Source organism: Rhyacophila brunnea, unplaced genomic scaffold (assembly GCF_057557595.1).
Source record: "Rhyacophila brunnea isolate RB1 unplaced genomic scaffold, BYU_Rbru_1.0 scaffold_6, whole genome shotgun sequence".
In the NCBI taxonomy this organism is placed as follows: Eukaryota; Metazoa; Arthropoda; class Insecta; order Trichoptera; family Rhyacophilidae; genus Rhyacophila; species Rhyacophila brunnea.
This window is the reverse complement of record NW_028233276.1, coordinates 43217089-43231189: the sequence shown is the minus strand read 5'-3', so window position 1 is coordinate 43231189 and position 14101 is coordinate 43217089. Positions and strand designations below refer to the sequence as shown.

Below are 14101 nucleotides of genomic sequence, written 5' to 3'. Positions count from 1 at the left end.
GATTTTTTCTAAAATGTATGTTTCTGAGGTTTTTCAAAATTATGTTATTTTTATTATAAACATTCAATTCTAAATAACTTAGTACTTACAAGATTTATTGAAAATTTGTTTGTATTTTTTATTTATTTAAATGTTAAGATATTGAGTATATTGTGACCTACCACCCGCTTTCGTGTCTGTTAAATTCGCAGGTGACTGAAATGAACGAGCCACTCATCCCCTTCCATTGGGTGGAGGCAACAGTTAATGTCACCGTGAAAGAAATACCTGAGGAAGCAGTCGACAAGTCCGGTTCCATTAGATTCATCAACTGTACAGCGGAAGAGTTTGTGACCGCTCAACATAACGTAAGTGCATATTTTGTATTTTGTATACAGTCCCAAAGTGAGCGGTGCTGCCCCTTCGTGGGTGCCGGAGTGATCCAAGGGCGCGGTAGTAGCCTCGGAGACAATTGGGGGGGGGGGGGGGGGGTTGCATACAATTAATGAAGGGGCGGTGGAAGGAAAAAGAAAGTAGAAGAAAGATTGAAGAACTGTTCGTACACGTTTTGTAGCATACAGTTAAATTTGTAGTGATTAATATATTTTACAAATACACTAACAAAATGCAAGTGTTGGGGTGTCGGAAATAAGTTGTGCTGCTGTTATAATATAATAAGTTGTGCAATAAAACATTATTAATAAATTGATTAGCAACGCACAATTAAAATTATTTTTAATGTCATTCTTAATTTTTATTTTAATTTTCCGTTTTGATGCGAATGTTAATGGTTGATTTTATTACAAGATTTAATACATACGGCTTCGTTAGTTGAACTTATTATCCGGTAGGCCACCCGGAGTTTGACTACTGTGCGCATAATAACATAGGCAATATGTAATAGTGGATTGGCGTTGTCATGAAATCATTACCCGTTTCATAATATAATGAAGTAGACAGGTCTCTGATCTCATGGACAGACACCATCAAAGTTCATAAATTTCCTATATATATATATATGATTAGGATTACACCAAGCCTTAGATTTCATGTCCTTAGTATAAGATTCGATAGACTTGGATACAGTACTAAATTAGAGATAGATGGCACAGTTGCTTAGAGCAGTGGTCCTCAACCTTTTTATCGCCGCGGACCGGTCAACTTTTGATAATTTTACCGCGGCCCGCTGAGGGGGTGACGTTGATTATATTTTAGATTGTTTTGATTTAATAATTTTAATTTAGTTGTATTTAATCATGCCTTCAAAATAAAATACAAGGTACACCAAAAACTGAATACAAAGACGTGATTTAACATTTTAACTCACTAGAACGCTAAATCAATGAGAACCCTGAGCTTGTTTCTTTGCAACGAGACGGTTCCATCTGGGGGTAATAGAAGACAGTGACACCCGAAATGTGTCGCTAGAACGCTAAATCAATGAGAACCCTGAGCTTGTTTCTTTGCAACGAGACGGTTCCATCTGGGGGTAATAGAAGACAGTGACACCCGAAATGTGTCGCTTATGTCCAGTTTATCCCGTTGTTTTGTTTTGGTTGCTGTCATTGAAGATAACCCCGCTTCACACAGATAGGATGTCGGAAATGGCAATAGGGATTTAAGTGGTGTGGTGGTAATCTCAGGGTATTCCGCCATGACTTTAATCCAGAACACCGGCAGAGTTGTTGTCTCGAACGTAGTTTTAAGGTAGTGACGTCTCTCAGCTCCTGGTTAACCTCTCGTCCATGGAAAGTCGCACAAACCCGAGAGAAATACACCACAGTAAGTAAAATATAAATATTTTAATGCTCTTTGGGCGGCCCAGTACCATTTGATCCACGAACCAGTACCGGTCCGCGAACCGGGGGTTGGGGAGCACTGGCTTAGAGAATAAAAATATAATATGTATGATGGTATTTTTTTTTACCTTTGAAATGACTAAATTTATTTTTCTTAATAAGGCAGGCTTTAAAGAATCGCATGGAATGGATGGCCACTTTTTAATGAAAGAGCTCACAAGATATAGTGAAATTATTGTACCTATAGGTACATATCGTCATCTTACTATTAAAACCTCGTAAGTCTGTTTGCGAAGAATGTTGAGGGGAAGGAAAACATGTAATAAAACAATATTTTAAACACCTATCTTATCGATTAATCTGGTAAAAAATCTGGTAAACACTGGTTGTGAAATACGAGGTTTTAATTCCATGTTTGAAACCACGAGACCTACTAGTTTTTAAAATTGATTGAAAGATGGACAGCACACTAGTCTAGACTCTAGAGAACCGAGGTTTTGATATGATTTATAATGTTTTTTTGTTTAAATTTTGTCGAAGAAACTTCATTTTTCCATAATATCGGACTAACAAGGTCTTAATCGATTGGGTGATGATATCTAGAAATAGTCGAAATTGCAAAATTTAAATAACAGTAGGAATTGTTTCTTTTGTCCTAATTGCTATTTGACACCATAAAAGTGATGCAAAACACTAATTAGAAAATTAAACCACAGTATACAGACTAACTAGGCATTTATTTTGACGTGTTTCACTCGACTGTTGCAGTACTAAAATAATCCCCCGTTCGTGTCGGCAAAGGTTAATAATAACAGCTCTGAGTTGTATCCACAGTGCCACTGTGCCACAATTAAGTCATTTGTTCCCCAACTAGCGATGTTATTTGCATTTCGGGCAAGGCGGACTAACTATAGCCACTGCCATGAAAACGGGCAGGTGAAATGACCAAAGAGCTTACGCGATTATTGTAGGTAACATACATATTTACCCGACTTTACCCGCCACTTTTTCATACAATTTTGAGCGTTTACCCGGTTTATCCCATCCCTTTAATGATATGCACTATATCAGTTTTACTATACATACTTTCTTTTTTCTTTTTATGTAGCAGTCAATATACTCAGGCTTTGAGAAAATAACATAGATGTATTCTGACCGGCAATCGAATCAAGTCAATATATTTTTACCCACGATGGTCGCGCGGCTTTAGCATCGGCCTATAACGCCGTGGGTTTCAGGTTCGAATCCTGGGTCTGGTAAGTACACATATTGTTTAACAATTTGTGTATGAGAATGGACCAAATAGGTTGAGCAAGTGGCTGACATCCATTTCTCGTAAAAACTAAATCTGTTAATACAAACCTCCACTCTGTGTAGGCCCATATGATCTTTTTAGATCGGACATGGTCAAAAAAAAGAAACCGTTTCCATCAGTTTTGGTCTTCAAATCCAACTTCACACTATTCATCTATCTTTATTTATTTAATTTATTTATTTATTTATAAAAAAGAGTATTACGGCATTACAGCTTTTGGCCAATGCGCCATAATACATAATACATACAAATATATTAATTACAAATAACAACTAATATGACAAGAAAGTGGAAAAGACAGCATGTGTAAATATTAAAGAAATATGATAATATATACAATTATAAATTTATCCTATTTAAAACGTCTACAAACATTATATAATTAATAAAAAACAAATCAACCTTTATGGTGCCATCAAATAAGCTAATTGCACGATACACAGCATCATGAAACATAACATCTGTCCTGCGACGAGGTATCTTGAAGACCGTGGAGCTGCGAGTGATATTGGTGGGAACATGAAAATTAATATTTGCCAGTATATGCTGATTGTAAATGAACCCACGAAGAAGTAAAAAGAAATGCTTTAAAAGAACAATCACTCTTCGGGTAGACAGGGATTGCATTGATAGCATACCCAGAAGAAAACGAGTCGGGAAATTCATTTTATTGTCATTATCATAAGGAAAGAACCCGTATGTTCTTAAGTAGAGAAATCTAAGAAATCAGAAGATCAGCAGATATTCATATTTTATCTTACGCCATTCTGTATGTCAGTTTTTATCATGTATTTCAATTTCAATTTATTTATTTTTAACATATTGTGGACATTACAAATTATAAGTTTAAGACGTTCACAACATGACATCAAACATGATTATAAAGAAAAATAATAATAAAAACGATAAAAATGAAAATATAAAAAAAACAATGTAAATATACAAAAGCAGTGAAAATACAATTATCCATCTATATAAGTTCAAAGAAGTACATCAAGCGTGCGAAGGAGACCCTATTTTAAAAATGTATAAAATAGCGGGCGTTTTGAAATTTTGAAACTGAGATTCCAGTTTGCCGTCGGCGAGCCGCCATTGAAATACATTAGCTAGATACTGGAGTTTCAATCTCGTCTTTTTGAGTATTCACGTGAGCGGATGGCCTAACTTATTAAAATAAATATATTCTATATCAGCTGTCTATAGATTAGAGAGTGTGCAATATGTGTCGTAAAACGGTTGAAATAGAAAAGTATGAAAACTAAATCAATTAGAATTTAAAATCAAATTCCATCAAAACACCCTCAGTCGATAATATATATATTTTTAATTGTTACTTTATCTGTACCCACCTACAGAATATTATCTCAGGTGAGAAAAGACCTTCTCTTTAATGGTATGATAGTGCAAATTTATGAACTGCTAAATACGTAGGTATTTTGCACCCACCTGATTTATTGCCGGTTACTATACGTGTAAGGAGACATTTACAGTGTTTGTTTTCCGGTCAAATAAATGTCTCGAATAAGACCGCCTAGGGCTGCGAAGTTTTCTCAAAAATGACTCGAAATACCATAGACAAGTTTACTGTATGGGAACTCGGCACGCGAACTATTTGTATATTTAAACTGTATAAATGCTCGGGAATAATAGTCATTTTATTTAATAGAATTCTACAAAAACAATCACACTATAAATCCTCCTTTACACGAAGTGTGAAGTGAGGATTATTATAAATGTTGACACCTACATTAAATAGACTTTTTAATGCTTCAACTTGTTCCATGAGGCCAAGTGGATTGCATTTATAACTTCCACGATATTTTTAGTGTGTCTGAATTGGTAGTTATAAAAAATATATATTATTTACGTCTGTTCTCTTGTTTATACCCGCCATCTTGTAGGATTGTTACCTGGCCCTACATGTACATGTGGTGGGAAATAAGGTAGGTATCAGGGAACTCAGAAATAATGGGAACCGAAATACATAACGGGTAAGGCGATAGCAGGTAACCGACTTGAGTAAGGAAGAATCCGGGTTAAACTTACACACGTGTCAAGAATACGTTTTACGTCGAATACTGAAAACTGCTCTCGGTCAATGCATTTACGCTCATTTAATGTTGGTGTATTACACACACTATTGCATGTGCATAATGCGTGCTTCATTTTCGTATGACACTCACACATTCAAAACCCTGTTCAAGATGCGGCGTATTGAATATAGCTTATCGGTATTCTATTTATTATCTGTTCTGTGGTAGGTATATTTTATATACCTCATCTTCACAATGTCCTATAATGTGTAATGTCCACGGAAAGGAAATATTTGCTATATGTCACCACAAAGGCCAATTCTTGTATTGCTTTTAAAACATTTGCAGTGTCATACTGCAAACGTGGTTGTTATAATTGGGGCCCGGATTTATATGCTAGTGCATGTTTTGTTAGGGTATGCACAGCTATGAGAGTTGCATAGAAATCTGTTTTGAAAGACACAGAATCCAAAAATAAAATTTTATTGTGCATATAAATGCATATTTGAGACGTTAGAGCATATTTGAGACATTAGTGCATATTTTAGAGCTTTTGAATTTATAATTTTAGTTTTTTTTTTTAATTTTTAAAAAAAAACGTTAGGAAAGTAGATAGTTTAGATGCACTTGCATTTTTAATACCATCTCCGAGCTGTGGATTTATCAGAAATAGTTAATTCAACTCGGGCACTTTTATTTAAAGTTTGCCCAATCACCTCTGTGGACGTTGAGAGGTCGTTTTCCGCATAATAAACAAAATACTGGCAGATACCTAGGTATGTGGTACCTATGCCAGAACATAATATTGAAAAAAAAAATATTGTAATTTTTTTCGGGCAAAAAACAGAAAATAGTATTTATTAATAGTTAAGTGTGTCGTTTTTGTTTTTTAAGTTATTTTTGGTTTACATTGCATTTATTATTCATTTTTTTGTACTTGTGAAAAAACTATTTTGAAAATTGTAATTGATTAACTTTATATTCAGTGTTTGTGTTTTTTTTTTGTTCTGCTATCGTATTATGTTGAAAAATTATTAACTGGTTATTCGATTTTTTGTCAGTAATATTGGGTATTTACGAGTTTTTCCCACAAAAAATGTCAATTTTTAACTGCATATTTCTTCGGTTTTAGTGCATATTTTATTGATTTTAAGTGCATACGTGCATGCATATAATCGTATTTTTTGTTGCATATAAATCCGCTCCCTAGTTATAATATGTATTTTATTATATTATTTTCATTTTGCCTATGTGCCCTTCTCCCCCGTGAACACCCGTAAATAGTTCTAAAATGTAGTGAACTCAGTTAAGGCACACTTTAGTTCGTTGCGAAGTGAATCTTGGGTAACTGTTCCTGAGATATTCCCTGGCATATACAACAGACAGATGTTTCACCTAAAAATCTCATATGACATACGTTTACTGTTTTTTCCAATGATTGTGATTAAATGTAAGTTAATTCATTATAAAACAATGTATTTCACGCTAGCGACACCGATCTTAGTGGCAGAGCACACTATAAGAGGCTAGGTGATGCGCGCACGACTACTCGCAGTTTGCTTTGGCCCTAATGCCTTTTTAATCCAGATGTCAAAAGTATATTGTTTATTACAAATGAATTTCTCTCGCAAAATGTTTTGCAGCTAATTAGTTCTACATAGTAACATTTTCTTCAGCATCACTTTCGTATATTTAGGTAGAAGGAAAATATATATTTCCCATAGAGACGTCATTTTCATTCAGATATTTATTTCGTTTTTTGACTCTCGTGTGTGTGTCCTATTTTATATGTAACCCTACCTCGAATAAAGTACCTCTAAACCAATAAGTCTGTCATATTATATATATAGGCGTTATAAGTTGTGTAAATAATATGATGGTTCGGGAAAGGATGAATGACGTACCGACACGTCATCGCATTTTCACGAAGGAAAGCCGCAAGTCAAAAAAGTTCCGCCGGCATGCTTATGTATTTATTCGTATTATTGACGCATTTTATATCCTGTTTTGGAAATGAAAATATACACCATTTTCGGCGAGATAAAATATACAGGGTTGTCACAGAATGTTAGATTTTTTTTCGTTTATAATTTACGCGTTACAGTATTTTTTTGACGTACGACGTGTTTTAATCTCTTTTATTGTGTTGACTGTCAATTCATGCGTGGAACTGGATTGTATTACTGATTTATTTAATAAAACGCATTTTTGTTAGTACTTATTAAACTATTAATAAATAAATCTGGACCGGTTTCGTCCGCCTCAGAGCGACATTTTCAACTGAATAATATTTATAAAACAGGTATTTACCAAAACAAATTCAAAATGCGACAGAAACAGTTTACCAATACATTGCATTATCCGTCAAAAAATATCTACTTTGTCAATAACAATTAAATGAAATTTAATGAAAATGGATATTAATATTTTATACGACAACATATTCTAAAATTATTAACATAAAACAAAATATGAAGCAAGAAGCACTTACAGTTTAAGTGTTATAACCGTGATAATAAATTTTAGGTATTTTTAATGGTATATCTACATATTGTTAATGGTATATACCGCGCGGTTTAACCGTCGGTTTATAGTGTCGTGGGTCCCAGGTTCGAATCCTGGGTCTGGCAGGTACACATATTGTTTTTAAATTTGTGTATGAGTCAGAGTATGTACCTAATAGGTTGAGCAAGTGGCTGACATCCAATTCTCGTAAAAACAAAATCTGTTTAAACAAACCTCCACTATGTGGAGGCCCAACTGCGAATTTATTTTATACACAAGACTGCTTTCGGCCGCTACGGGAGCTATTTAGGGTAGGTTTGTATGTAAGTATTAGCACTTATTGTAACAATTACAATAATTTAGCCGTCTAAACAGTCAACCCTGTCTATCTCGCTCTAAAATTTAGCGTACCCAAGAGAGGTGCTGTTAACACATAGCACTTATTGTAACAATTACAACTAACTTATTGTAATGATGCGGGGCGAATTGATTTTGAGGGGGGGGGGCGTCTATGTTAGTGTAGGTCGTAAATGTTCTTTATTTTATTAACCAAAACTTATTTTATTTTACATCGTTTTAACTGTTTTAAGGATTTATAATCCGAAGCAGAAGTCAGCATAAATATCTAAATTGTCGTAGATTTAACATATTTTGCCTGTATGTAATGTTAAATGTTACGTTATAGGGGAATGATAGTTTCTGAACACACTGTAAATACTTACATCTCACGTAAGTAATGCGAATGATGGATATCGCGTCGCTTTGGCGTGTGGTATTTATTGTTGTGAAGTGTTGGGTACATTTTTAATGTCGAATGGTTTGCATAAAATATGGAGAGGAACGCTTTCCTTTGTCAAAAAATGAAATATTTAAACGCTGGTGTATTTGCCTGGCTTCTGTTCTTTGTCGGCTTTTTCAATTTATTTGTAGATATCTTTATAACCAATGTCATCAAGTAAATTGAATCCCTGCATCAATAACTAGTAGTATACATTGCTGGCGATAATTTTAAGTGGACTGTACTGAACCGGTTGTTCGGATTGGTGGGGTTGATTTAGGAACTCCGGGTACTAAACTTGTTGGTGGTGATCATTCCTAATGACTCATGCACTGTCACGGTTATGTCACTTGTGGTTTGGAGTACAGGTATTATTTATTTTTATTAAGTTTTCTACTTTTTTATATTACCAGGGTCTCAGCAAAAAAGACATACTTCACCAGCAGCTCTCTCTCATACTGAACGCTAGTATGGAAAACGTGGATGTCTTCACGGTCTACACGAAGCCCACCATCAATGATTCATTCCTCGACGTTCGATTCTCTGCCCACGGGTCACCGTATCATCCGCCCGAGAAAATGAATTCACTCACTTCGGCTCATCAACCAGAGGTAAGCATAGATAGTTATTTATTTTTTCATTTCAGATTGTATGTACCTTCATACACAGAATTTAAGATTGGAGCATTTAAGTTTCAGAAACATAATTAGTAAGTTACTTGTGTTGATTGCCTAGTGCAGTGATTACCAACTCGACTCTCGTGAGAATTATATGTATGTATCCAAAGTATAGGCTGGAGAAGGAATTCAAATAATTAGATTTCGTTGAGGTACCTAACATTTTTTTACGAAACACGAAAATTTAGCTGGCACGTGAACGATTTACAAATTCAATTTTTTTTACATATTTCCTGACTTCTCATTTATATTTCATTTTTCCATACACCTATACATTTTTAATCTCGCAACACTGCCATAGACATTATTGTTATTGCATGTTGTTTTGCCTTTGAACAATTGAAAACCGTTCGGTGATGGGGAATATAATATGAAAGAAATGTGGTTAAAATATTCACACGATCTTGGAAGCAAGGAAAAAAATATCCGAAGAATAAAAGATATGCCTTTGGTTAGAAAATATGGTGGACAGAACCTCAAGAACTTAATTGGAATTTGTAAAAACTGGACTTTTTAAAAACCTTTTTTTCGGTACGCCAGACAGTCAAAAATAATATTTGGGAAAATTTAACACGCGCACGTAAAAAGGTTCGCCAACCCTGAGTTAATTCATGCCGAAATGTACCTACGACATTCTTTCTAGAATGGACACCCTGATTTTTTAACCCAGTTCGTTAATTTTTATTCTGTTGATTATACAAAATTTAGAACTGTCAGATCATAAAAGGTGCATAAAATTCTCCCAAAATGGATACAACACTATTTTTTAATTTCAAATGAAATAGTGGTAATTTACTTCAATAGTTTCATATTTTTGTTTTTGTTTTGTAGCTGGAATCCCTCCTGGGCTTGAAGATACAAATGGTCAGCATAGATGAGTGCCTTATAGAGAAAGTGCATTGCGAAAACTCTTGCCGGAATAAACTGATCAAGTCAATAGTGCCCTTGTCAGTTTACACGAACAGAACCAGTTTCGTCGGAGTTTCCGCAATTGTGGAGGCGGAGTGCGAGTGCGAGAGAAGAGAACCTCTCATCTGTTTCAACGGAGGTAAGTTCATATTTTTTTTTGTTAAGTATGTGAAATGTCTTGTTCATCTTCGATGTCACTGTCCTCTCAATTTTTGCTGAAAACATTTTCTTTCTTTCCTAGGTACTCCGTTCTCAGATAGGTGCGAATGTCCCCCCGGGCTAACTGGCCCACGGTGCGAACAAACTTCCATCGGCTTCCGAGGAGATGGTTGGGCGATATACCCCACACTCCCCGCTTGTGTCGAAGGTCACTTGTCCGTGACGATATCGCCAAATTCGGATAACGGATTGATCTTCTACGTTGGGCCACTTCGCCATAACCCACTACTCAATGTACAAGGTAAGATCGTGATGACGTTTATGAAGCTTCAACCACTTGTGTATATTATAATTAACTATTTTTTTATTCAAACGAATAATTCACAATATTTAAGAATGTAACATTCTTTTTATCAAACATACATAATTTGAAAACACTTCTGAGAAATATACTTACAACCGATAGAAAAAAAATACGACATCAAGCAGGTTCGAACTTGCCTCTCTCGGGATTCGCGCCCACGTGCGTTGACCACTGTGCTATATGAATCTTATCTAATTGCGACGAATTTGAACTAATTGTTCTTTTAATACCCTCTGCTCATAATATTCAATACGCAAGGCTGCTATCGGCGGTTATCGAGGGTAGTTTATCATATGTATGTATTTAGTATTATAATCGTTACAATAAAAGTTAGCCATCTAAACTGTCAAAACTATCTATCTCGCTCTAAAAGTTTACACAACCAAGAGAGGTTCTATTAAAATATAGCACTTTTTGACTAACTTCCTTCTTTAAGCACTACGATGCATGGTTGTAACATCAGTCCCGAGCGGCTCCGTCTCGGGACAAAATGAGCACTTAAAATCACTTCTTTCACACACGTTTATAGCGTCATGGAAGGCAGCCGTACATATCCACGGCTGTACATACATGACGGGTGGTGGTGGGAACCTTTAGTTCAGACAGTTAACTTATTGTGACAATTAACCGTTTCAAGACTATAGGACTAGACAAGGGTAGTTTATCATAAATATGATAAACTACCCTTGATAGCTGCCGATAGCAGCCTTGTGTATGGAATAGATGCGCTGAAGGGCTTTTCTAAATAGCGTTACTTATTGGCATTCGGCTTTTATATATATATATTAAATTTATGAATATTTTCTTTGACTATATTTTTTTCTTCCTAGATTTCATGTCCCTGGAACTGGCCAACGGATTTCCAGTTCTGTTGGTGAATTACGGAAGCGGTACGACGAGGATAGAGCACACAGAACAAACACCAATTAGAGTCAATGATGGTCAGCCTCACATTATTGACATCGTCCTAATGAAGACGAGCATCGAAATGTTCGTCGACCACTGCAAGATGTCTTCGTGCATGAATTTGGCGGCACCTACGGGTCCCAACGAATTTTTGAACGGTAAGTCGTAATGTCACTGGAAAATTGTTTTTTTTTTCTTTTCATTTTCACACATTGTTAAAATTACTAAAAGGTGTGTTTATCATGTGATTAGATGTCAAGTGAAATCAAGTTAACTATGTAACCAAAGATTTTGTGGGTGATAAACAAATACTTAGTAATTTCATAAAATCATGAAAGCATCAATTTCTGAGAAATATTAATGGTTATGCTACGCCATAGGTTCTTCAACTTTATTGACGGTCACCCTTTCTGATAAGGCAAAGATTTTCAGAACCCCTTATAACGGGAAATGCTCATTCCTGTTGACCAACTTTTCTGTGTATCTTGATTATAGTTTAATACCATTTATTTACCTGCTAACGTACATAATTTTAAATGCATACCTACTATTCAATATTAAATGGTGTACATCAGTGTTTCCCAAAAAAAATTCGGACTACGCTCCCCTTTCAGAACAATATTTCACGAAAAGCCCCACCCACCCCTATATAGTCTGGCATTTTTTTTTTTTTTTAAATAAACAAACTACCTCTATCGCCCACGATAGCCGAGCGGGTAACGTGTCGGCTTACAATGTCATGGGTCCCGTGTTCAAATCCCGGGCCCGGCAAAAAATCACATGTTGTTTTTCAATGTGTGTTTAGAACCAGAGTGTGAACTTTGAGTAAGTGGCTAATGTCCATTTTTTGTAAAAACAAAATCTCTTAATTCAACTTTCACTCTGGGAGGCCCTTAATTATTATGGTCTTCTTAGGATCGAAAATGGTATAAATACGATGCTTCTTCTTATACAAGCAAAACTAAATCACTACCTATCTAAAACACGATACATACCTACTAGAGTAGTAATTTTTTTTTATATTCTGGTACAAGTGTAAATCATTTAACTCGGATGCATTTCTTTCATGAAGAATAATTAATATTGAAATATCTTTGATGATTCCAAAGCACATAATGATTTATACAGATGAATGTGGGAGCATACCCCCCCCCCTTCCATAATTCCTTGCCACCTTCCAGCGTCCGCCAAAGGAGCGACAGTCGATCATTTTGGGAATCACTACTCTACATAAATACACTTCTTCTTCTTCGATGGCGCTACAGCTCAAGTCGAGCCCTGGCCTCCTCCACCGCCGTCCTCCAGCCGGAACGGTCCTCCGCACGTCTTTTCCAGTTCCTGATTTTTAGCAGCTGGTTGGCATCTTTTGTAATGTTATCACCCCATCGTGTGCGTGGCTTTCCCACTGGCCTTTTCCCCCCTAGGTTTCCTTCGAGGATCTTCGGTATCCGTGACTCAGGCATGCGCTGGACATGGCCTGCCCAGTTTAGCTTCTGGAGTTTTATGAAGGTGGAGAGTTTTGAATCTTGGTATAAGCGGTGTAGTTCCGTGTTGTACCTAATTCTCCATTCCGCATCATCATTCATGGGTCCGTATATCCACCTCAGGATCTTTCTTTCAAAGCAATCCACCATTTCAGCTGCTTTCATATTTAGCGTCCATGACTCTCACCCGTATGCAACGACTGTGCGTATGACGGTTTTATAGAGCCGGATCTTAGTTTTTCTGTGGATATTTCTGGATTTGAATATGGGCACCAATGAGAAGTACGATTTATTTGCAGCGGTTATTCGGGCTTTTATTTCTTCCAGTTCCTCGTTCTCTTTTGTAATATTGGATCCCAGGTATGTGAACCGGTTGACAACCTCAAATTGATGGTTTCCAAAACTGGAACTTTGGCCCAGCATACATAGCCCTACATAAATACACTACAGTATGATTATTGTTTTTTTCTCGTATTCTCGTATGGAGATCATTACACATTTTCACCAGCACATACGGTTTGTTTTTAATTCCTTATTGCTTTAACTTAAGTTCGAACACAATAACACGGATTCAGTAAGGCAAACTTTGCAATACAATCATTGGTATACTTTGCTGGTACAGTAAGTAGCCAGCCGGCTTTCTTGGCGTGAATGCAAGTTCCATTCGCGAAGTTTTCAAGTAGCAGGGATTTGAGAATAGTTCTACAAACGCCGAGTGATATATGTTCAAACATTTTGTTAAAATAGTTCATAGTAGCTATATATAATTACTTTAGTAGGTTTAATGTTTATAATTTTTAGTAGAATACTACTCCAGATAGAGAAATAGTACCTACCTGGCAATAAGAATAGTATTTTTATTATAATTGATAGATAAAATAATAATTACCCACCGGTTTTTAGGTATTACTTTTGGGTGCCGGATGAAATCCCGAATGGCCGAAATCCCGAAAGCCTAAATCCCGAATACCGAAATCCCGAACGCTGAAATCCCGAATGGCCGGAATCCCGAAAGCCGAAATCCCGAAAAATAAAAAAATACAAACATTAATAATTGCACAATCTCGAATTGCGCAATTTTTACAAGTGAGACAAAAATCCATTTTTGTGGAAATATAAAAAAAATCAAAACACAAACATAAATAATTGCGAAATCTTGAATTGCGCAATTGTTATAAGAGAGACAAAATCCA

At 35.8% G+C, this 14101-nt stretch overlaps 1 protein-coding gene across 1 annotated transcript in view; it reads left to right on the top strand.

Moving 5' to 3' along the window:
* Positions 1 to 14101, top strand: part of shg (DE-cadherin) — a 158511-nt gene that overhangs the window by 97330 nt on the left and 47080 nt on the right. The window contains exons 15-19 of the mRNA XM_085956835.1: positions 192 to 347; positions 8823 to 9020; positions 9918 to 10134; positions 10237 to 10455; positions 11349 to 11582. Coding sequence (XP_085812961.1) covers positions 192 to 347; positions 8823 to 9020; positions 9918 to 10134; positions 10237 to 10455; positions 11349 to 11582 — 1024 coding nt within the window. The remainder of the gene's footprint in view (positions 1 to 191; positions 348 to 8822; positions 9021 to 9917; positions 10135 to 10236; positions 10456 to 11348; positions 11583 to 14101) is intronic.